This window comes from Pocillopora verrucosa, chromosome 2 (assembly GCF_036669915.1).
Source record: "Pocillopora verrucosa isolate sample1 chromosome 2, ASM3666991v2, whole genome shotgun sequence".
Taxonomy (NCBI): Eukaryota; Metazoa; Cnidaria; class Anthozoa; order Scleractinia; family Pocilloporidae; genus Pocillopora; species Pocillopora verrucosa.
Window position 1 is genome coordinate 16,359,621 of NC_089313.1, and position 22,458 is coordinate 16,382,078.

Below are 22,458 nucleotides of genomic sequence, written 5' to 3' on the forward strand. Positions count from 1 at the left end.
AGACCAGACTGTAAGGTTCTTGATTGGCTGATAAAAATTTGCATTTTCTATAGTAGGTTTCTTAAATGTGAGTTTGCATTGTATATGAGCTGATCAAAGAAAATGTTTTAAGTAACCTGCTTCCTTGGATAGTTTTCAAGGTAAAGAAAACAAGACACATTTAGCTTCTGAGCAACCAACTTTTTGTTGCTCATTTTCAAACAGGCTCAATTCCAAGACAAGCTAAAATCAATGCAGCGTCAGGTCAGACGTGCTGGAATTTCATCTTTTTTTTTTTGTGGTTTTTTTTTTTGTGGCCCTGAATGCTATTTAGATCAGACTTGGCACATCATGTGGTAATAATTGAAATAAGTAATTGTTATGTCATCCGCTCTACTAATTTAATCTTGTTATATCAGTATTCTATTATCATGTATGGAAAAACTAGCCAGATGGCCAAATGTTGAGAATTTTTTTATGCCTTTTTCACTTTTTTATCTTTGTGAAGTGTGCTCAGCAGTCAAACAACCTTTTGTATTGCTCTGAGCGGGAGCCTGTATTGCGTGCGGTTATTTTGTTTAATTTAACCCTTTGACTCCCATGAGTGACCAAGAAAGAATTTCTCCTTGCAATATCAATACAATATTGAACAGACAAGAGACGAGAATCGAGAAAAAATATCAATTCAGGGGATTATTAGCTGATCCGATACCAAATTCTACGAACTAAAGTTATACGAATTCTATGGTGGACAGTAAGGCGGATTACCAGTGAGATCGTAAGAGTGAAAAGGTCAAGTACTAAAATTATCAGGAAAAGCGTTTTAAAGGTGCTCGAATTGCCACACGATTTTATGTTCTTCGCGGGCTTCATCCTTAGACGAGGTATTCAAGGTATAATTCTTTACATGAAAATAGCTGGAGCCGGGTTTTACAGGCGGCACAATCCCTTTTCCCTTCGAGATGGTGATCCTTGTAGAAAAACCATCGTGTTCAATGTTCAGTACTCCGTCTCAGGGAAGCCATTTATTTACTGTTACAGGATGCCGGTGCAGCCAATCAGGTGGCGCGTTTGCCTTCCGTCAAATGGAGTGACTGTCGACGGGGCAAGGAGTCAGAAACATCTGAGTAACCTCGTGTGAATGAAAGATTTCAAAGAGGATCTGTTTAAGGGATTCAACAAAAGTGCAGCTTGGGGAGAGATCCAACTCACGGAGCAGTTGGGAAGCCCAAAGGGCTAATACCTCCCCCCTCCCCTCCTCCCATCCGCCTCGAGCGGTTACGTTGGACCAAGAAGCGCAGGCAATTTTCAATAAAAACAGGGGAGAAGGGAACAGTTAAGGAGCTTCTCCTAGAGGATTTACCCTTAAAACGAGTGCGGCGCGAACACGAAGAGCTGTCTCGCGCGCACGTGTTAAATTTTAGCAGCATGACAGCGTCACGTGCGCACGTGCGAGCCTGTGTGAGTTGACCTTAAGATCATGAGTCATTTTCTTTCATAAGAAGCCATCTACGGTGACTGGCTCGAAGCTATTTTGTTTTGCAAAGGCATAAGTTAAGTGTTCATACTCCTCATCCCCTATTCCTCTCGAGGAATCAGCTCCAACTGAGGAGAACTGGTTAAGTGTTGGTAAGTGCTAGTAACACGCACAGGATTTATATTACAAAGTCTCTAAAGCCGATCTTTGATGACACAGATTAATGTTTCGACGCAAATATTAGACGAGACTGTTGGTCACACAATTTTGAAAATTTTACTGATCAGAGGTAGATACATCAACTAGATTATATTGACTCAGAATCAGATGGTTTAAACCTGGACCGAGAATCGTTTGAGTTTTTTAACATTTTAAAACAACGAGTTGAAAGGTTCATGCTATAGTGGGCATTTCACAACAACAGATAAAGCCATAGGCGTCATGCTTGTTTCATTCCATTTCATGCAACAATGTTTCGTTATGGGAAACAATGCAAACGGCTGCTCAATTAAAACCATTGTGATGTCGTAATATACTGAAATTACAGTGCTGGATAACATCAATTAATCGCAGACAATGGTCGACAGTAACCAGGGGGAGGAGGTAATCGGTGAAGTCCAGAGGACCCATCTCCTGCCTCGTCGGAATATACCATACTACAGAGAAGCAGGCAACTGTCGATAAACACAAGGGAGAAGGTGGTGCTGGTGGTGCTGGTGGTGCTGGTGGTGGGGGGGGGGGTGTGACGGTTAGAGGATTTAGGATTAGCTTTTAGACGAGTGGGGCGCGAACGATGAGTGCCGCGCACGTGTAAATTTCGTGCTGTGCAGCAGTGTCACGTGAGCATGTGCAAAAAGTGTCGCCTTCTAGATCTTGACCCATCTTCCTTCACAAGACCCTAGACTTTACGGCGACTACATTTAAATTATCAGTTTGTTTTGTAGACGTATCAGGCGTCCACATTCATTATAACTGCTCCTCATATGGAATCAGCTAAAAAGTACTGACCTAATTTGGGTAAGATCTGGGTGAAGCTAGGATGTTGAACTTTTTTGGGTGCTGTTAGGGAAGGAAGGATTTATATTTGATTGCACATGGTCATCAGCTGATGCGATCAGTCTATCTTTGCACAGTTTGATGATTTTGACGCAGTTCCAGACTGCTCGCTACACACTCGTGGAAACTTCACTTATCGGAGGTAAATTCATGAACACGATTATAAATACTAAGAATCAGATGGTCTGTACAGCAACCAGGAATCGTTTACATGTTTTCACACAGCAATATAACAGGTTGAACCATTTACGCGGTTCTAGCATTTAACAAAATCGGCTGAAATCACGAGGTTCGTGCATGCTTCCATTCGTACCATGCCATGACCTATCGGTAAATACAATTTAATAGCCACTAATGGCGAAGTCTTTACATGTTCGCCGTGACAGGTTTAGTCACGAGCCTGGTTGTTTAACAGAAAAAAGACAAAAACTACTTCAAAACAACCACTCTCTTAGCTCGTGGTATTTTATGCAAATTCGTATTTAATATAAGGCGGCAAATTTCCATTCGAAGGTGCTAATTTTAATTCAGGTTAATCACATGGGCTAAAATTAGTAACTCGAGAGTACGAATTACAATTGTATCTCAGTAATCAATGAAACCTTCTGGCGGCAATGATATTGGATAACCTGGATTGAAAAACCGGAAGTTATCCCAGCGGCGCTCTTTAAACTTTTGGATTTTTTGTTTTGACTCAGAATCTTCTAGTCTCGCTATTTTTAGCTTTTTTATTATTTGGCCTGAACAGGCAAACTTCTCAAAAAGTGGAAGATTTTGTGGGTCTCGACTGTTAAAAAAGGTATACAATTTTGCTATACAACCACTTGAACAGGGGACCTTTCCAAACTGAAAGCCTTGAAAAAGATGCAGGCCTTGGCGATGCATAATGCTGATCGCATTTCAGTATTCTCCCTGAATATGTTTGTTTAAGATTGAGTGAAGAAATGAAAAGATCTTGTGTCAGACAGGGTCGGGGTTTCAAGGCTTCGGCGGTGTACACTTCCTCGGACTTTCTTCGAGTGCTTTCCGGCTGGCGATCAAACGTTAGTATGGTAGAGAGGTTACTCATTTTCCCGCGCAGTGAAGCCAAGCGGAAGCTCAGGGATGTGAACGCAAATCCTGTAATCGCCATAGCCTCAGAGTTCTCAAGTGGCATTCTCCTTTTCAGCTGTTATATATTCCTTTGTAAATTGAGAATTCAGTTCCATATCAAAATAACGCCTCCTCTACTTTTTTAGTGGAGAGCGTGTTGATATTGTCGGCACAAGTGTGAAGAGTGAAGAGCTAATTTCGGAGATTAATTTATGCCACATTTACCTAAAAAAGATCTTTAAAAAATTAATCAACGGTTGTTGTAATCTTGAAAAAAGCTTTTTAGCCTATTTACGCCGATGCTCCATACGTGTAAATCTAATTAGTTTCCAATGAAGTATTATTCGAGTTGGCTAAACGTAAAAACACGACAAAGTCGTCTCTGTTCAGGGATTGTTGGCTACAGCTAGACAAAGGTCCATTGTGAGAAAGACACTGGGCTGGCCGCATTCCGGGCACTGAATGTTTGCCCATTACTGTCTATTTATATTTGATCATTTACATGCTTCACTGCATTGTTTGCTTCTATTTCTATTTTGATAAGTATTTTTACTCAGTCGACCTTGAAAACTTGAACTTATGGAAATTTGATTTGAATTCAATGTCGTTCCAAAGTCTAACTTTATCAAATTAGGTCTGGCGCACTGATTGCACCTAGGCGGCTTTTCATGAACCAGCCCTGACTTGGGTTTCCTCTTTGTTTCTGTTTCAGACTTCATCTGGCTCTACTTTTTGAAAAAGGCTGACACTATCGAGGATTAGTTCAGCTGAAAACTTTCCTTCACGCTACATTTACGTTATAATGACAAAAACAGGAAATTCAAACTGCAGACATTCTACCGAAATTGTTTGACGAAGACGGTCACGCGGTTAGTTACCTAAGCAGATGAACATTTAAACCCAACTCGTTTCCGCCGATAGTTGTCGAGTTAAATCATCACTGAAATGGAATTTTACTCAAATGCAACAACGGCTCATCAAATTAGTAACCTAAACGAGTCTTCTTCCTTATATGGAGCGGAAATTCAAGATGAAATGCAAACTTCTGGAGGCAATTTTGGAAATGCAGTACAATCATGTCGGTTAGAAGAACCAAGCTACTTGGATAGTGGCAAAAGTGGCAGAAGATTTCGTGGACCAGAGCCTTACAGAAGTACAGCTACGAACCAAACGTCATGTTCAAGTTCTACTAATAGTAATCCCTGGGAAGTCACGTTAAACCCGAGGGATATTCAAAATGGGATGCAACCGTATGCAGTGGACTTACGTTTACCAGTAAACAATTTAGTTCAGTCTCTTCCAAATGATTCTACGGAAATTAATTCATACAACCCCATAGCTGATCCAAGGGAAACGAATCTTACGGGTATCCCATCTTACGATGTGGACATCACCATACGGTCACCTGTTAGCCATTCCTTACATTCTCATCCAACAACCTCTACCAATATGATTCCCGATCGCCATTCAGTCGATCCGAGGGGAACGAATCCCAAGGGTATTCCAACTAACGCTATGGACTTCTCTGGGGATAGAAATCCCTACTATCATTTGGGTAATCCTAGGGAGAAAGATCCAAATGGAATGATGTCTTCTCATACGACTTATGAAAAAGGGAAAAAGGATCGGAACGGCATTCAATCTGGTGAAACGGAAAGTCCCGAGGTGACACATACTACCAGGGCTGATCTCAAACGAATAAATTACGATGTTGAGGAAAGAAATTTTCATCAGGTGACACACAGAGAAAACTCGCAGTTCACTCAGCCGATACTGAGCTATCCACTTAATCAGACATGCAGCCAAGCTGGTACTTCGTCTCAAAAAACTATTAGGTTGCAAGGAGGGGCGCCATTCTACCACGCTACGTTCCAAGGAGAATTAGCCAGCCAGGTGTACGAGAAAGGCAGTGAAGGAGGGAGCAATTTCATTTACCAAACAAGCTCCGATGGAAGGATTCGATCCAAGGATCTTCCCTTTAATTCTCAACAAACGACTGTCAATGAGAGAGGATTCACCAGGACTTGCCCTCGTTGTCACTGCGTTGTAGCGAGCCAACCACAAACGACGTCTCCTCCAACAACCCCTGGCATACAAAACACACGAACATCGGTCATCATGCTTCCTCAAAAGAGAGAGGTAGGATTGATTTAAGTATCAACTGTAGACACGCTCATTGGAAAACGTTTTAAATTCAGCATAAGGCGTTGACAAGTTTTTATCGTCTTCAATTTGAAGCGTTATCCCGCGATCGAGTTTGACTTTTAATCAGCTAAATTGTGTCATGCTTCTTATGCTGTCAATCAACTGAACTGTTGACCAATATTACTCGCAATTCAAGCAATGCGCATTAATTTATGATGGAAGACAAAAATGCATCAAGGTGCGATCAAAGCTAAGGGAGGGCAAGATTCAGCCACACTTTCTGCTGTCTCCATAGCAAACAGGTGGGTGCGGGACTGGATGATGAGATGCTGGATGTGGTTCAGTAACACCGGTCCTCTTTGATAATCAGTTTACAGAGTGATAAGATAGTCTTCGGCCACCATATTAAAAATAACGAGCTGCAAGATTTTAATTTTTTTTTTATTTTAATTCACAATCAGGTCGAGGAGACAAAGAAAACATCCAACCATTTTGCAGTAGGAAATCAGAAATGGCCTCTGGAAAACGTAATACAAACTGTATTTGTATAATAGTGCATTTTATAATTGCGCTCTTTAACCCTGAATATCACTGGCTTTAGTTTTCAACTCACTAATTAAGTCTATGTTGTGCTCTTTTTGGCAAAGTTTTCATGTGAAATTCCCATAAGAAGGTCAGCCTTTATTGTGCAGCTACACACAAGTCTTTAAACTTCTTTGACACGATTTTCCCCTCCCCTCTTGGGTCTGCATTTCATGATCCCTCGTCGACAAGCGAAAACGCAGAAAGATCTTGGTCGTAAGTGCAGTTTGCTAAAGGTTTTTTTTCCCACAATTATTAGAGTAATGCCAATGTCAAATTATGTTTCTTTCATTTAGGAATCTGATCTTTCTGAAGAAGACAAAGATGATGAGGACTTACAAGAAACGTTCTTTCGAGTGAACATAGACGGCACGACTGCGAGATTCAAGCTGACAGAGGAAGATTGGGCCAAGATGCCAATTAAGTCATTTCCAAGCGGTGGCCGTCTACTGAGCGGAGACTGGACCCGCATTTTCCTTAACAAAGTGAAGGAAAGCAACCCATGGTGCAGTTTGCGTTTCAAGAATAATCACGTGAGATCGGAAAACTCGCGTAAGATGCACTCGTCCGTGTTTTTCAGGGGAGGGGCTGAGTGCAAGTATCCAGAGTGCAGCGTTAAATTGAGATTCGTGATTAAGAAGGATTACGGGCGGCGTGTGGATGTGACCTACATCGGTAACGTCTGCCACGCTAGCTATACCTAGCCATGAGATGTAAGACTAACATCCGAGGAAACACGTTTTCTGCATCCATGTTCTCATCTTAGGATTAACAAAAATTACTCAATTCGAGTGAAGCACTTATATACTTCAATTTGTGACAAAACTCTTGGCACGCTCTAGTACTTTTTTTAACTTTTTATATCTCTCATTTATCTCTCCCTCTCTCCCATCTCAATGTTGCCTGGTGCGTGAGAAAACGCCCCGGTATAACCAAGTTATGATTAGTTTAGAGATCAGCCTTCTTATCAAACGACAAGAAGACGTGAATTTTGTAATTCAAGCACTCAGTGCAAGTGAATGAAAAACGGTACTTCACGTGATACAGTCGAACATGTATTCAGCGTTCACCCGCGAGGAGTGATGGGGCGACCGCTAAATTCAGGTTGAACGCTTAATACAGGTTTCACAGAATTGGGTTGTTTGAAAAAAAAGAAACGTCTTTTCATTCCATAATTAACCACTTAATGTACAAACACTCGCTCAAACTTACTACTAACATTGAATTTCGGGAGATAAACACGGAATATATTGACCTGAGATATTATTCTTAGTTTTATTTGTGTGGTTCCACTCTAAGTGACCGTTCAATTCAGGTGGAAAACAATACAAATAAGCCGTTGGGTCTCAGTTAAGGGTAACCACGACCGCATAATGATAAAGTTAATTAAGTAGAAAAGTTCGGGACGATTACAACCGAACCGATTAATACATGGTGAACGCTTAATACGGTGCCGCTTAATGCAGGTTCGACCATACTCTCAATACTTAAAGTACTGAGGCTTCGAATCTGTACTATTCCCTCGCAGTTTACACACCTTACATCAAGCATTTACATTTAGATATTGTGAAAAGTCTAACTCATCTTTCTCAATCCCTGTATTTCCAGGAGAGAAAAACCAAAATATCGTCGTTTTTCTGTAATAAATTTCTCTTTTACAAAATAAATCCTGAAATTCGACTTATCTTGATGAAAATACGAGAAAGAAAAGTCTTTTACCTTGTCAAAGCGCGCATCAGTGGTTTAAAGATCTATTACGTACCTTATACGTTTCTGTATTAAGACCCCCTCCCCCAGCCCTATATACACCGTAACCGTCTGTCAACATGCGCAGCTCTTCTCTAGGTTGATCATGATGTGGCTCGAAACTGACCTGATATACTTTGAACTTCTGAAGTGGCTTATACGACTAGCTCTGCCGCATTTGAAGTTTTCTTTTTAAATAAACCAATTGGAAGGTTTCCTTGCTAGGATATGGTTTATATTGTAGCAAGGAGCTGTCACGCTTTTATTACGTTGCCATACGTAGCCTCTCGAGAGGTTCTCGTGATGCAGCTTACCATCCGAACCATACTGGACAAAAGCGCTTGACTTCCCGACTGAGCAACCAAGGATAGCATTGATTACGTAAGAGCCCGATAATTCTAATGACTTCTCTTGCGAGGCCTTTCTTGTGATCCTTTCTAAGACCTCTTCTAAATAATTTAAAAAAACCTTTTCAACTTCTTCTTTTATTCTAGACTTTATTCTATTTTCTTCTTTGTTCCCTCTTCAACTTCAAGTCAGTTCTCAAAAAGTCTGAAGCACAGAAGCTCCTCCTGGACACAAAGCGGACCTATGCCATGTTTTACTTAAAGAGGAAGTCTGAGTACAAGTTTAATTCAAGATGGAGTTTGAGGAGTTGAGAGTTGAAATTCCTGCTGATGATAGCGACAAAGAGGAGAAAGATTTACCATTTTACTTTGTAAGTATGAAGGATATTTAGTAATTTAACTATAATTATTATCTATAAAAACATGTAATTATTTTTTTCCATGAATTTTGCACGTATAGGAAAGAAGATATGAAAATAAGTCTGGGTGTTTCGTGACAGGATTTGATGTAACTTCGAAGGTACTCATATCGTTGTAAAGTGTTTAAATTATAATTTCAGTCGAAATGGAACTGATTTCCTGTTACCTTGTAACTTGAAGTGTTTGGATTTATTCCTATTAAACTCCAAGAAGTTTTGATCAACCAAGAATTTAGCTACAGTACCATGGCCTCAAGTTACTTCAACGAAATTCGTTAAATTTAATCCATCTGACATTTAACATTCGACATTTCTGATCTCCCTAGATTTGAAAGCCAGCCACTGAATATCTATTTCTTAAAATTCTCTTTAAAAAATTGGCTATTTTTCTATTTTTCTTGGACCTTTTTTTCGAGCCCAATGGTAATTTTATTTATATATCACATGCCTTCAAATACAGACATACACCTCACAATTTATAATACGAAAGTAAACGTTATGTGATATACAGGGGAAAGGTTCCTTACATCTGATGTCATTTGTGGTGGATATAGGCTGCAAAATCTCCTGTTGCTTGCATTAAAACTTCAGGAGTTATCAACCACCTCTTTGAGTGGTAGACAGTGCCATTGTGTAGGCTTGCATGGAGGATTGTAATGTCTGGGTGTGCACCCTGGCAAGGTCTTTTTTTGTGTTTTGTTTTTAAGAAAGATTCTTTTCATTTCCATCATACAAATGTCATTCTCTTTGGTTCACAGGAAGCACAGGAAAGGAAAGAAAGAAGGGCGAAAAGATTTGGCCTTCAGGCAAAACAGAAAGACACAGAAAAGGATGACAGTCATTCTGAGGATGACCCAGATACAGTGTAGGTGTATTAACTCAGAGAAGTATATGATTCTTAATCCTTTAACTCTGATAAGTGACCAAGGCAGGATTTCTCCTTACAATATCAATACAGTATCTGAAGGAGACAAGCACTGAGAATTAAGAAAAATGTCAATTAGGGGATTAGTAGTTTATCCAGTATCAAATTCTTAGAACAAACATTATAAGAATTGTTTGGCAGACAGTGAGGAGAATTTCTGATGAAATTTGGGGGTGGACAAGTTAAGTCTCCTTTCCTATGGTCATTAAGGCTGTTTATACACTAAACTCTCCCCTTCTCCACCTGTCCATTCTGTCTTTTACAATTGTTTTGGGGGTAGGGTTAGTGGAGGGGAGAGAATGAGAGAGGGGGGAGGGGGAAATAGTTGTATGAAAAGCATAAATTACAGCTGCTGTGCACCACTTCTTTCATGTGCCTTTTCACTTTCAGATTTTTTGTTATATTTATTGGGTTCTCCATGTAGTAACCTCTTACTTAACGGTACTTCATGTTTTTTTTTTAGAAAGTTTTATGCTTATTTGTTATTGGCTGTTTTTTTTTGTTTTTTTTCAGACTGCCATCTGTTGATCCCAAGGAGTTGCCTGCCATTACTGATGGTAAATTGACCCTTTAACCCTTAAGAGTGACTGGCCTCTAATTTCTCCTTACTATATCACCCTGAATCAAACCTTTAAGTCAGGAGAATAAAGGAGTTGATCCTGGACTAAAGAAGCTCTTGATTGTTAGGCAAATTCTCCATGTTGGCATCTTAGGAAATGTTTAGAGAACAGTATGGAGAATATGCATACTGATGTTAGGGTATAAAGGGTTAAAGCTGTTTCTTCATAGTCCATTTTTTTTAATCAACAAACCAGTAGGGTCTTTCTCCCCATATCAATTGCCCATGAAGTATTTAACATTAAAAAAGTCTGAATTTTTTTCAGAATTAATAACATGTATTGATATCTCAGTAGTACTTGGTAGTATTCTTTTGAATAGAGAGCTTTTTGATTGAGTATCTTAATCCTAACCTAAGGTCTAGACATGACAAAGGTCCAGTTATGAAGGAAATGGTGGGAACCTGTGTGACTACATGAAAACAGCCATAAGCATGGAGACTAAAGCATGGTTGAAGGATCAGGAGTCATTTGCTCACATTGGTCACAAAAAAAGCAAATCAATTAATATATATTCCTTTCAGCATTCATATGAAAGGTGCTTTTATTTATTGCTAAGGGTCTATTTATTATGCAAATCATACATCATGTTGTACACTTGACACCGGCTGTTTGTTTGAAGGTGAGACCAGATCAGATGCCATTCTTATTCATGGTGTGAACGAGATGAGCACAGAGGATGTGTTTGCATATTTCAGAGACTTTGCCCCTGGGTCTGTAGAATGGATTGATGATTCTTCGTGTAAGTCCTTGATCTCAGTAATCTAACAAATGACAGTGATTAATGGATGAGAATTATGTAGGCTGAGGTTTGGATTATTTGCTGAAGCCAGACACTGATGCAAATTACACAACCATAGCTTTTCTATTGTTCTAAGAGGAAAGTGTTGTCTACTCTACACTGTCAGAGCTGTTAGTAAGAGTAAGCAGTCAGCCAAAACTGCCGGCATATCTGTTACCTTTAGCCAGCTACTTTCACCTCATTTTGCAAACAAACCATACAATTTTTGAAATACCACTGAAGAAATTTTTAGGATAGCCATTTCCCAATTCTTAAGTGAAATTATATGGATGTGATTTACTTTAAACAGTTTTAAAAGTTTTAGTTGGTCAGTTCCACCTTCAAAATTTGCTGGAAGGTTTGTGAAAAACTCCTGGAATGCTTGGAACATCTTAGCTGAACAGTTCTTAGCTTAAGGTGTAATCTGATAAAACAATGTGGCTTCCATGATAACCTGGCCACCCACTATATCTTTCTGCTTTCTTTTTTCAAGTATATTGACAGCCAAGTGCACTGCAGGGACAGATCCAGGTTTTTTTTTGTAGGGGGTGCACCACCGAGGATGTGTAATGTAAACAAATTTTGAAAGGGAATGATGAAGAAGGAGGCTTATGACTAAGCAATAACATATTACAAACTGCTGAGAATGCAAAGCTAATGATACAGCAGATTTTGTTTAACCTTGATGCAGAGAAGGGGGGTGCCTACACTCCTCTCTTAGATTTGCCCTTGCAGTGCACATCAACTTAACATTGCAAGCTTGCATAGCTGGTAGGAACACTGAGTGTAATTGTTTGGTGAAAGGAGGCACCATTCCTTCATGAACAAACCTTAATGCAGAAGCTGTTGCTGCAAAATCACTGTAGAAAATTGATTCCCAACCTTTTCTGCAGCCTCAAAGTTTCTCCAGCTTGGAAAAGTAGTTGTTTAAGCTTGGTTGTCCTACAAGCTAAGATACTATGCAGTTCTGTGAAATTTAACCAGGATATTTATTTTTAAATCCTTTTCCTCAAAATTTTTTTTCTTTTATTTGTAGGTAATGTAGTCTGGGATGATGAATTCACTGCTTCTAGAGTTTTGATGGCAGTCGGAAAACAATTAGAAAACCCAACAGGTGAATTCTCAAATGCATTTACTCAAAGAAACAGTTTTCCTCTTAAATTTTATGCCTTGTGATAGAAAACTTTGATCTCTTTATAAAAACAAGGGATACTCTGAAGATCAATTGCAGGTTTTAAAAAAGTTGATGGTAGTTCTCAACATAAACACTTTTGTTTGTTAGGTTGCTTTGGATGATTCAGAATACAATGAATTCTCTGATATTTCTTGAACTCTGACTATCTTGGACTGTCATTTTGGCCTTGGGTAATTTTCTTACCCACTTGTTTTGTAAAGTTTAGTCAAAATGCGCGACTGTCTAGAGTGCGCTGGTATTTTTCTTAGAGGACCCAAATCTTTCCAAAAAAGACCAAACTCTATAGTGTTCTAATAACTAGAGCGCTTTTCAATTGGGTTTTATAAATGCTAGATTATAGTTCTTATACCGGCCAATGAGAAAAAAAAGAGAATATCATTAGCAGCCAATCAGAATTCACAGAACAAACAAGCTAACAATCAAAAGCGCGGGAAAACGCAGTCGTCAAAGTCCGGTTTGATTTTAGTCTTGCGTCTGATTGGTTGATAGATGAACGCAAGTTTTCAAGACTAATCAGAATGACAAAAAGCAAAGCCACATCTTTTCCGGATTATTTTCGACACCCAATTGAAAGTTACTCTTTTTTGCCACCTAACCATTATTTACCGTTTGATATTAAGTAGATGAGGATATCAGTGACGCTGTGGAAGTCAGATGGAAGATAGGCCCTCCTCATCCCAAAGCTAAATGTCTCCTCTTACGATTGGCAACGAAAAGTAGGTTGCTTGCATTGGTAATTTAAAGTAAGTCTTACTCTTTTTTCACAGACCATGGCTGGCTGAACTGTTTTCGGCATTGAACTAGAACGACTAACAGAGCCGGGTTGTTCATCGCACGCTTACACTAGTGTGGTTGACACGTTTAATGCATATTCAAACCCAAGCGCTAATGCAAGGCATTGAAAATCTTACCATTTCCTGTATTGTTTCTTGCACTTGTGTTATATTTGCGTTTGGAAGACAAAATTTCGAGACCATATACAACTTTTGCAATACTTGCGACAATTCAAGCTAACATTCGCCAGACTCGCTGGTCTTCACACCTGGCTTAAATTAAAGATCCTTCTCTAACCTCGGCTTTGCTTAATCCTGTTTTGAATAACCTGGCGCAGTTTTTAACAGCACGTGGAAAGGTCAAGGTTTCGTGATACTCATTTTATGTCGTTTTGAAATGTTTTAGAGGACAAGAAACTACCAGGGGCAGCCGGAAGAAGCATGTATTACTTAATCAATGGTAAAGCAAACGACACTGGACAAGGTGGATATCCTCTTATTCTGAGGCTTACTCTATCGCTATGTTCCGTTCTCTCGTCCCTCTTCCCTAATTAAGAGTTTTGCTTAAACAGAGTTAGAAACAGTTGCCTTGTTATTTGAATGACTATCATTTTTATGTGATTTGCTTTCGTAAAGTTGTTTGATTTTTATGTTGTTGGTAAAGTTTGTTGAAAGACACATGATTATCATTTCATCGTCTCCTTTTTTCAGGCAGAAGAAAAGGCATCGTCAGTTCATCAAGGTGATTAATTTCTTAAGGTTACTAGTAGAAGCTACAAGCGACTTCATTAGCCTATCAGAATAAGCTTTAACTCGGGGAACCAATCAAAGCTCAAAACAGATGCACGTGACAAGCGCCAGTTGTGGCAAAATGGTGGGCAAAAGGAGTGCGACCAAAGCGGTTTTACATGATATAGAGATTTAGGCAAGCCTAAAAGCGGAGCTCGCATTTTTTTTCCCCGCACGTCTCTTCAACAAAACTAAAGCCCCTACTATGGATAAAGTGCGTGGTAATATTAATGGATTTTCATTCGCAACTTCTTCGTGTCCGTGTAGAGGACTGATTATAAGATAGTGCCCATGGTACAGTTGGCCGCGCATGCTAAAAGTAGCACCTTGTACGGTCGGTCGTACGGTCGTACATCCAAATTTTTTCGGCTTGATTTGCGACTACTATTTTGTATAATTATGGGGCTACGCTCTGCGAGCTCCGCTATGATTGATGGAGGAGGTAGCATATCAATCGCTGAACGCAGGAAATGAAAACCGTACAAACACTTTTGGATTACTTATCTTTCGAAACTCAATCCAGCACTCTTTACACTTTCTTTTTTCCAGAAAGAGGAAATTATTGAAAGAACAGGAGCGAGTGAAGCACATGTATTCAGGTGGTCCAGAAGTTGTCTTCCTCGACAAGATTGATACTGAAAAAGAAGAAAAAATGGATATCGACGAACCTCCGCTTAAGATTGTCGTCAACAACGACGGTCAGCCGGAAAGGAATGAACCGGGAAGTCTACGCATGCGCATGCACGCTGATGCTATCGAAGATGACGACAGCGAAAGTGACGAGGACGACGACAGAAGAGAAAAGAGGGATAAATGGAAAGGAAGAATTGAGAAGAAAGAAAATAAAATGGAAGTCCGGACTGAAAAACCCACTTTAGACTTGCGGTCAAAACTTCAAAGTAGACAGCGACACGGGTTTAATTTTAAGAACAGGCCGTCTTTGTCTATCGAGATCAAGGAGGAGCCGGAATAGACCTGTCTTAAAGAAAAAAAATTTAAGTTAATTTTTTTTAGTTTTTAGCACTTAAATCATTTAGCTACGGTGTAGAACGTTAACTATTTTACCACCGAGATGTGCGAGCGGGCTTGGTTTTTAAATCATTTTGCTGATAAATATTATACGGCAAATCTAAGGTACTGATGTGGAACTTTATCTTTAATAAAAGTACATAATTTAATGGAATTACTTGACAATAACATCGTCAAAATGGACAGCAACGAACGGGAATGTAGCTGTCCTATCTTTTTAATCAACCATTGTTGGTGTCTCAGAACTGATGACGTTGGCAGAAAGGCAAATTCTGTCAAAGATATCAGGGCCTTTTTTTTCTTTGTCTCAGCCTTCGTAAAATTTCTGATTCTATCATTCGACGACCCAATTAGAGAGAGACGCAACCAACATCCTAACATCAGTATCCATATTCCCCAATCTCTTCTCTAAACATTTCCTTTGGTGCTTATGAGGAGAATTTACATAACAATCGAAGCTTCTTATGTTGGTGATCATTTCCTTTATTCTCATGATCTAAATAAATGATTCAGTCGTGTTACTGTAAGGAGAAGTTAGATGCTAGTCATGCTTCGGCCACGATATGAAGCACGTTGTGTTTCTTGACTATATTCGTGGGGTGTGGGCAGATTTGTGGCTGGATTTGTCAACAGGAAACTTGAACTTCGATCAGATGATTATGTATATTGCACATGGATGAACTATTTGACACAAAAACAAACAATAGATACGAAGTTTGTGGTTTTTCGTTTCTTCTTTTATTTGTTGTTGTTGCTTTCCAGTAGTTTTTCGTTGTTGTTTTTGCTTTTTTTTTAACGTAAAAGCATAAATCCGGCACCAAAATTGCTTGATAGAAAAAAGAGATTTTCATTCCAGATGTCGCGAACTTCGTCCTAATTATTTCGGCCGGTGAACAAAGAAATTTTGATGTGTGATACACTATATTATTTAAGAATTTTACATGAAAGTTACGTGTTGATATTGCTAATTTCCCATCGTGCTGGGAAATTTAAAAAAAGGAAAACACCCCTTGAGGGCTTTCCATGTCGCCATTTAAATGCGGGTCACTATCAACATTATTAGCAACATCTGGGCATAGCCCCATATAGGGAAATCAGATGGAAAATTTAAGACCATTCCTTAATGTAAATCACGCCAATCAAATCTATAGACATAACAGAAGAAATTACTTGATGATGACCTATAGCCGTGGAGGAAAAGAGCAGGTTTTAAGACCCTCTGGACTAAATGTGCTGATTCAGGACCCCTGGATGTAACGATTCCAAACTCCTCAACCAATATTGGTTCAACAGCAGGTTTATATCGGTGAACAGTATTCTTACTGTTGTTACTGCTTTATTTATATCCTTAATTAGTCCAACATCGGTTTTTTTTTTCCCTTTTTGCTCTTGTGGAGGGGAATCAGTCGCCTCAACCCAGGAAAAGGTCACCATGCGGGAGAGTATATTTACACATAAAAGTGGTACTTTAAAATCTTTGTGGAACTGTAATTAATTATGTTGTTTGCCATTTTTGGTTCTTTCCAAGCGCAGGAACACTATCCTCTTAGAATGATTATATTTTAAGAGTATCAACTGACAAGCTCTATCAACTTAACTATGGCAATGTGGAAGTGTATTTAAATACGTGTTGAGGGTAAACGCAAATGAGCTTTTCTCATATCAAAATACATGATTATGAAATGAGATACAAAGCTTTAGCCGAAAGAAGTACATGTTTTCTTTTACCGCATGTCCTAGCATCATTTATACGACCACCAACATGGGTCAGACACTCAGGACTCTTACAGAATGCGGCATATCGTAATATACGATGATGCTACTCGTTTTAATTGGAAAATCGACGGTATTAGCTATATCGCGCCAATATTCGGTATTGTTAAAGAACAGCGAGTGGAAGATGTTTGGAATACAATATGTAAACGTTTCGAACTTCTACTCTAAGTTCTGACTAAGGCCTAGTCCGAACCGAAAAAAAAAATTTGATTGCTTTACCATAAAACCAGGTAAGATCTCATTATCATTTAACCGATAAGTTAAAACGAACCGTCGCTAAAAGAGAACGATCAATCTTGAATTCTTCACTTGAGGCAAGAACTCTGCCCTCAAATATTCTTTCAATATATACAGGGAATCTGAGATGTAGTCAGTTTTTCTATCGGTTTTCTCAAATCCGAGAGAATGACACGCAAACTTGGCGCGATCGTGAATCATTGAAATTAGCAAACATGTCGCTCAAGTGACTGATCACTCTTGCTATTTAAAGAAATTAGTCTTCCTGAAAAAATTTATTTCCTCACGTAAATCGCGGTTTCTGAGCTATTTTTACGATCTTAAAACCGTCTCAAACGGCCTCTAAAAAGCAGACCAATCTTTGTTTGTATTGGAAACGATACCTACCCCGAATGTAAAGGTTTTAGAGTTGCGGAACTTAAGATGTGTTATTTTTAGGACTTACAATAAGCATTCTTAAAATAATTACCTCTGATGATCTAACTACCAGACTCGTCAAAATACAGCGCATTAAGTAAAAAAATACCCGGTGATACTACAATGACACCTATTAATTACGTCTAAGGAAATATACAGATAATTTGACAAAGATCTTTACATGATGCTCTGCCTAAAAATAACGTTTTTCTTTGTTTTCTCTGAGGGTATGCGAGACATAAGAAGCATAAAATAGGCTCGTGCGAAGTCTTGATGTATCCCCCACTTTCCTTGCCCCATTAGCTTCATCCTCTCTCCACCTTCGTGAGTCTCTGATTCAATATCTCTGCCCTCCCAGGCTATTTATTTAACATTAGCAAAACCATAACGATGAGTACCACTCATTTTAAAAAAGGGCCACTTAAGTGCTGCTACTTTTTTCCCATGGAAGAGGACTCAATACTGAATAAGTTCCCTCTTGGCTTGTTATGAAATCTCTTTAAGTATCAAAAACTAAAGATTGTTCGTTTGTTCCGAGATTGTCATCCCAATCTATAATTTTTGAAACGAGATATTTCTCTAAGTACGAAATCACTCAAATCACCTAAATGCGAAACTCTTCTTTATATACACCATTTGCGACATTTTAACAATATTATAGGTCCCAACGAAACTATACTTTTAGTTCCGAGAACTTGATCCGTCTTCCCGAGTCCTCAGTAACCTGTTGAATTTTTCACCTCTCACTTTGAAAGACTGGAACGACTGAAGTACTGTTAAACGCTGTTGCATGATGGGACGACCGGCTTCCGCCATTTTGATCACCAACGTCAAAGCAACGTTGTTGAAAACGAAAATTCAGTGGGGAATCTACTTCAGAGTGGGCTGAGATCTTCCCTTCATCGTTATTTGGATTTTGGTACTCAAGAAAGGTCCAAGAACAGCTTTCAAAATGTCTTACATGCTTCAGCATCTCAAAAATGGTTGGCAAGTTGACCAGGCAATCATGTCGGAAGAAGATCGAGTTGTGGTTATTCGATTTGGTCACGATTGGGATCCGACATGCATGAAAATGGACGAAGTATTGTACACCATTGCGGATAAAGTGAAGAACTTTGCGGTGATCTACTTAGTGGATATTACAGAGTGTCCGGATTTTAACAAAATGTATGAATTGTACGACCCCTGCACGACAATGTTCTTCTACCGAAACAAACACATCATGATTGATTTGGGCACAGGAAACAACAATAAGATCAACTGGGCTTTGGAAGATAAACAAGAAATGGTTGATATTGTCGAGACTGTTTATCGTGGAGCGCGGAAAGGCCGAGGTTTGGTTGTTTCACCCAAGGATTATTCCACCAAGTATCGTTATTAGGATATAAATCTTTTGCCTTAACCCCTTTCAGCCTAAGATCAGTATTCCTATTCTCCATACCGTTCTCTATACATTTTCTTAGGCGTTGATAAGGAGAATTTGTTTAGCAATCAAAAGCCTCTTGGTGATCGTTTCCTTTATTCTTGTAACCTTTATGTTTGATTCAGGCATGATATTGTAAGGAGAAATTAGATATTAGTCACTCTTAGGGGTCAAAGGGTTAAATATCATTAGTGGACAATTGAGCTTCTTTCTATTTTCACAATAATGTTAACTTTCCTATTACACTGAATTGTTCAGCATGACCGATGAGTTCGTAGATTTTAAGCAAATTAAAGCTAAAACAGACTGTAGCTGGAAACAGTACCTAAACAAATGTTTAAGGGTTATATGACAGTTTTTTTGCCTGTAGAATGATCTAGTTTGAAGGTTTATGGTTTTTGGTTTTTCCCCAATCTTATAGCTTTCCTATATGCATTTTTGGTCAGTGAGTGATAAACGTTCTGAGCAAAGGTTGAAGGCAACACATTTTGTCAATGAAAGTGAGAAGGGGCCTGGATAAAGTCTTCACCCTGATTACTATGGTTGCTACAGGTCGGGAAAGGCAAAGAATTACACTTTGAGTCAGAGAAAATTTATATCTTTAAAAGAAGTCAGATATGGGTGAAATTTTAAGTAAATATGGAATTGTTCATCTCTTCCTGGCTCTCTTCACAATGAAAAATAGTAACACCTTCCTTCTTTTTTATGTTAATATTACTTCTGTACACTGTTTAGAACAGTCAACAGATTCCTGACCAGCCTATAGTTTCTCTTTTTGATGCAAGTTTATGTTGGTTTATGAATGAAATTGTACATTTTTTCAATCTTCTAATTCACTCTTTTCTAAAGTTCTTAATTCTTGGATTCACTTTATAGACATGAAAGGTTGGAATGGTAGAAGTTAGGTTGATGAAATTGAATGGCAAGCTGATGTTGGCATCTAAGAAAATCACTCCTTTTTCCATGATTATAACTTAAGGAAATATCTATTGATATACACTGTATGTGACTTGCTAAAAACATAAAGGTATGGCAAAGAAGATGGCTGGGAGTGGAGGTTGTAGGCACTACTAGGATTAGTTTTTGAAACTTTTTATTTTAGTGTGAGAAATTTTACATTTGTCAGGGAAAAGGCATCACTAGACATCACTAGAATGGTAATATTACTTAATGATATTTTTGTGCTTATTAAATATAGAGAAGTTACTAAACTCAGATATTTGTTGTTTATTTCTTTTTGAGGTATGGAGTAAATATTGCTTATATTGGTTATGGAGAATAAGTTTGCTCCTTGAGGAACTTCCTGTAACAATGCTTGAGTATTAATTATTTTATCACCTCATCTGGCATAGGTCTCTGTAGTAACCATTAGCTCAAATGGAGGGGTTCATCAGGCAATTCTCAAATAAAGAGTGACTTCTCCATCAGTTAAAATGGAGTCCACTGAAATCTTTCTCTTGATTTTTCCCCTTCAAACATCTCGTGAATTGGGTTTTCATTGTTATGGAGTAAATTTCCCTGCATTAGAGCCAACCGCATAGTTCCATAAGAAACAGAAATTACTTTTTTGATACATTTTTACTTGACTGACCAAAAATATACCCAAAACGTTGATGAAAACGTAGACTCAACAAAAGATTTCTTAGTGTAGACTGATGAAAACTCGGTGACAAACAATAACAAACGAAACTTTCTGTAGATATTAGCATCATTAAAGGGCGTTTTAGTTTGAACTAAAGTAGGTTAAAAATGCACAAAGATGTAAACATTCAATGAAGAGAATACTGGTGAGGACATTAGATGAAAATGAGGCGGACGAAAATATTTTAATTTCGTTTTATTTGAGAAGAAACCGCCGAGAAACTCTTAAAGACGCAATTAATGTTGATGGTACCTCGGTTATGAAAGTTATCAGAACTAAAGTAAAATTTTAATGTGGTCCATGTCTCTTTTAGCTCTGGTTGAAACCTGGTCTTACCCGGCCTCAAAAGAGTATAATCTCTTGTCAGCTTACTTGACCTTACTTTCGTTTCTTTGTTGAAATCAAGAAATACTATCGCACTTCTACTTCCACTTTCCCTTTACTTAATACAAAAGGAACGCGACCTTCCATTTCGGGTCAACCTCAACTTCGTTGTTCCGCTTTACTGAGACCTTAAAAAATTTTGACTGAGTAGTATCGCATTTCCACTTTCTTTTTCATTTTTTTTACATAATCATACGAACGGAATGCGGCCTTCCATTCCACTTTCCCTTTCAGTTTTATTGACCCAATACAAAAGAAATGCGACCTTCCATTCCGGATCAACCTTAGCTTCGTTGTTCCGCTTTTCTGAGAACTTAAAAAATTTTGACTGAGAGGCCCTCAAAGTGTGGCATTCTCTCTTTATGGTCGGCGTCATGCACATAAGACGGGAGGGGAGGGGAAGGGAGGGGGAAAGAACACCTCTTAATCAAAATCACTACAAATGTCTTACATTTACGCCCCATGGGGGTGGAACTGGGATCGCTTTTTGCGACTTATCTTCCTGTTATAACTTTGACCTCTGCTATGCTTGAATAAATTTCTTGATCACGCTTCTTTTGAAACTTTAAACTGAAATAGAGGAAACAGCCGAATTCTTTTCTTATAAGAAACAACGGGTTGATAAGTGCAGGTTAAGATAAGAAGTATATTTTTAACAGCATGACTGATGATAGAAACTCGCTCCTTTATTTATAAACTATTGAACAACAGGTTGATGAATGCAGGTTAAGGTAAGAAGTATATTTTTAAAAGGATGACTGATCATAGAAACTCGCTTCTTTATTTATAAACTATTGAACATCAGCTAAAAATCTTGTCCCCCGTTGTGGGCAAGACTTGTTTCCCTCGTTCTCACATGGTTTGCGCGTTCTCAACTGCTTCTGTGATTGGCTCGTCGGGTTTATTGCGACTGTAATGAGTGATCAGCTGCTGTGACGATCGTGGTATAATCAGCTGTTATCTGACGCAATTGTTGGATTTGCGTCAAATTCGAAACTGCTATGTAACAGCTTCTACTGATTGAAGGTGAGAGGTGAAAATTTACCAAATGAAAAATTAAGTTCTCTTCTTTTTCACTTGGCCTCATTCTCTAGGCATTTAAAGCTGAATTTTTTAGAAAACCGCAACAATTGGAAAATTCAAGGGAAAAAGAACTAACAATAACAAATGAATTTCAGCCAGTAGAGTACTCTTTAAAAAAAATAGTAGTAATCACAGAGAGAAAACACCAGCACTGACTTGCCAAGGACAGAAGGAGCGTTTTCGTTTTAAAAGCTTCGTTTTGGATTTGCTGTAATAGGAGAACTAGACCGTAATTTAAACTGATTTCTACTCAAGGTCTCTGACTTGAAATCCCGTTTTGTTGTTCAACTCATTTTCTCTGTATATTTACTTCCACTGATCATCCCCGTCTATAATTAAAGAAAAAGTTCCCTCGCGCTCTCGAACTTTTGATCGTGCTTTCGAGTTAGAGTTGCTCTTGAATTAATACGTTATGGCCTGTTTGTTGTGGGAATAAGTCAGCTAAATGGGAATTTCCGAGATTACCATGTCACGAAGGTCAGTGACTATCAATGATCTGGTTTCCATTGCAAGTACAACAACTCCTTTTGTAAATATCCAGAAA

At 38.6% G+C, this 22,458-nt stretch overlaps 3 protein-coding genes across 7 annotated transcripts; all 3 read left to right on the top strand.

Annotated features, from left to right (window-relative positions):
* The first annotated feature begins 1,493 nt into the window (after positions 1-1,493).
* Positions 1,494-7,999, top strand: LOC131781034 (uncharacterized). 3 transcript variants are annotated; one of them, XM_066162731.1, is made up of 4 exons: positions 1,494-1,608; positions 4,317-5,743; positions 6,211-6,276; positions 6,628-7,999. In XM_066162731.1, exons 2-4 carry the CDS (start codon positions 4,550-4,552, stop codon positions 7,033-7,035), a joined length of 1,668 nt encoding a protein of 555 aa, XP_066018828.1. In that variant the 5' UTR covers positions 1,494-1,608; positions 4,317-4,549; the 3' UTR covers positions 7,036-7,999. The 3 variants fall into 3 exon arrangements, with proteins under 3 accessions (XP_066018828.1, XP_066018827.1, XP_058953660.2); XM_066162730.1 differs by lacking the exon at positions 1,494-1,608 and adding an exon at positions 2,294-2,654; XM_059097677.2 differs by lacking the exon at positions 1,494-1,608 and having other exon boundaries at positions 3,253-5,743.
* A 678-nt stretch (positions 8,000-8,677) lies between these two features.
* Positions 8,678-15,106, top strand: LOC131781025 (nuclear cap-binding protein subunit 3). Of its 3 annotated transcripts, none has more exons than XM_066162316.1 (10): positions 8,712-8,795; positions 8,885-8,944; positions 9,602-9,708; positions 10,282-10,325; positions 11,008-11,127; positions 12,203-12,280; positions 12,982-13,077; positions 13,541-13,618; positions 13,846-13,876; positions 14,473-15,106. In XM_066162316.1, exons 1-10 carry the CDS (start codon positions 8,718-8,720, stop codon positions 14,894-14,896), a joined length of 1,116 nt encoding a protein of 371 aa, XP_066018413.1. In that variant the 5' UTR covers positions 8,712-8,717; the 3' UTR covers positions 14,897-15,106. The 3 variants fall into 3 exon arrangements, with proteins under 3 accessions (XP_066018414.1, XP_066018413.1, XP_058953648.2); XM_059097665.2 differs by having other exon boundaries at positions 12,985-13,077; XM_066162317.1 differs by lacking the exon at positions 8,885-8,944 and having other exon boundaries at positions 8,678-8,795.
* Positions 15,107-18,334: 3,228 nt separating this feature from the next.
* Positions 18,335-18,763, top strand: LOC131781005 (thioredoxin-like protein 4A). Its single transcript, XM_066162875.1, has one exon. It carries the CDS (start codon positions 18,335-18,337, stop codon positions 18,761-18,763), a length of 429 nt encoding a protein of 142 aa, XP_066018972.1.
* The last annotated feature ends 3,695 nt before the right edge of the window (positions 18,764-22,458 follow it).

What these genes read in the sequence shown, in the direction of transcription:
- LOC131781034 (XM_066162731.1), top strand. Translation starts at nt 4,550, where the DNA reads ATGGAATTTTACTCAAATGCAACAACGGCTCATCAAATTAGTAACCTA. An exon ending in TGCTTCCTCAAAAGAGAGAG is followed by an intron (nt 5,744 to 6,210) that starts GTAGGATTGATT and finishes ATTCACAATCAG; the next exon opens with GTCGAGGAGACAAAGAAAAC. An exon ending in AGAAATGGCCTCTGGAAAAC is followed by an intron (nt 6,277 to 6,627) that starts GTAATACAAACT and finishes TCTTTCATTTAG; the next exon opens with GAATCTGATCTTTCTGAAGA.
- LOC131781025 (XM_066162316.1), top strand. Translation starts at nt 8,718, where the DNA reads ATGGAGTTTGAGGAGTTGAGAGTTGAAATTCCTGCTGATGATAGCGAC. An exon ending in AGCAAACGACACTGGACAAG is followed by an intron (nt 13,619 to 13,845) that starts GTGGATATCCTC and finishes TCCTTTTTTCAG; the next exon opens with GCAGAAGAAAAGGCATCGTC. An exon ending in GGCATCGTCAGTTCATCAAG is followed by an intron (nt 13,877 to 14,472) that starts GTGATTAATTTC and finishes TCTTTTTTCCAG; the next exon opens with AAAGAGGAAATTATTGAAAG.
- LOC131781005 (XM_066162875.1), top strand. Translation starts at nt 18,335, where the DNA reads ATGTCTTACATGCTTCAGCATCTCAAAAATGGTTGGCAAGTTGACCAG.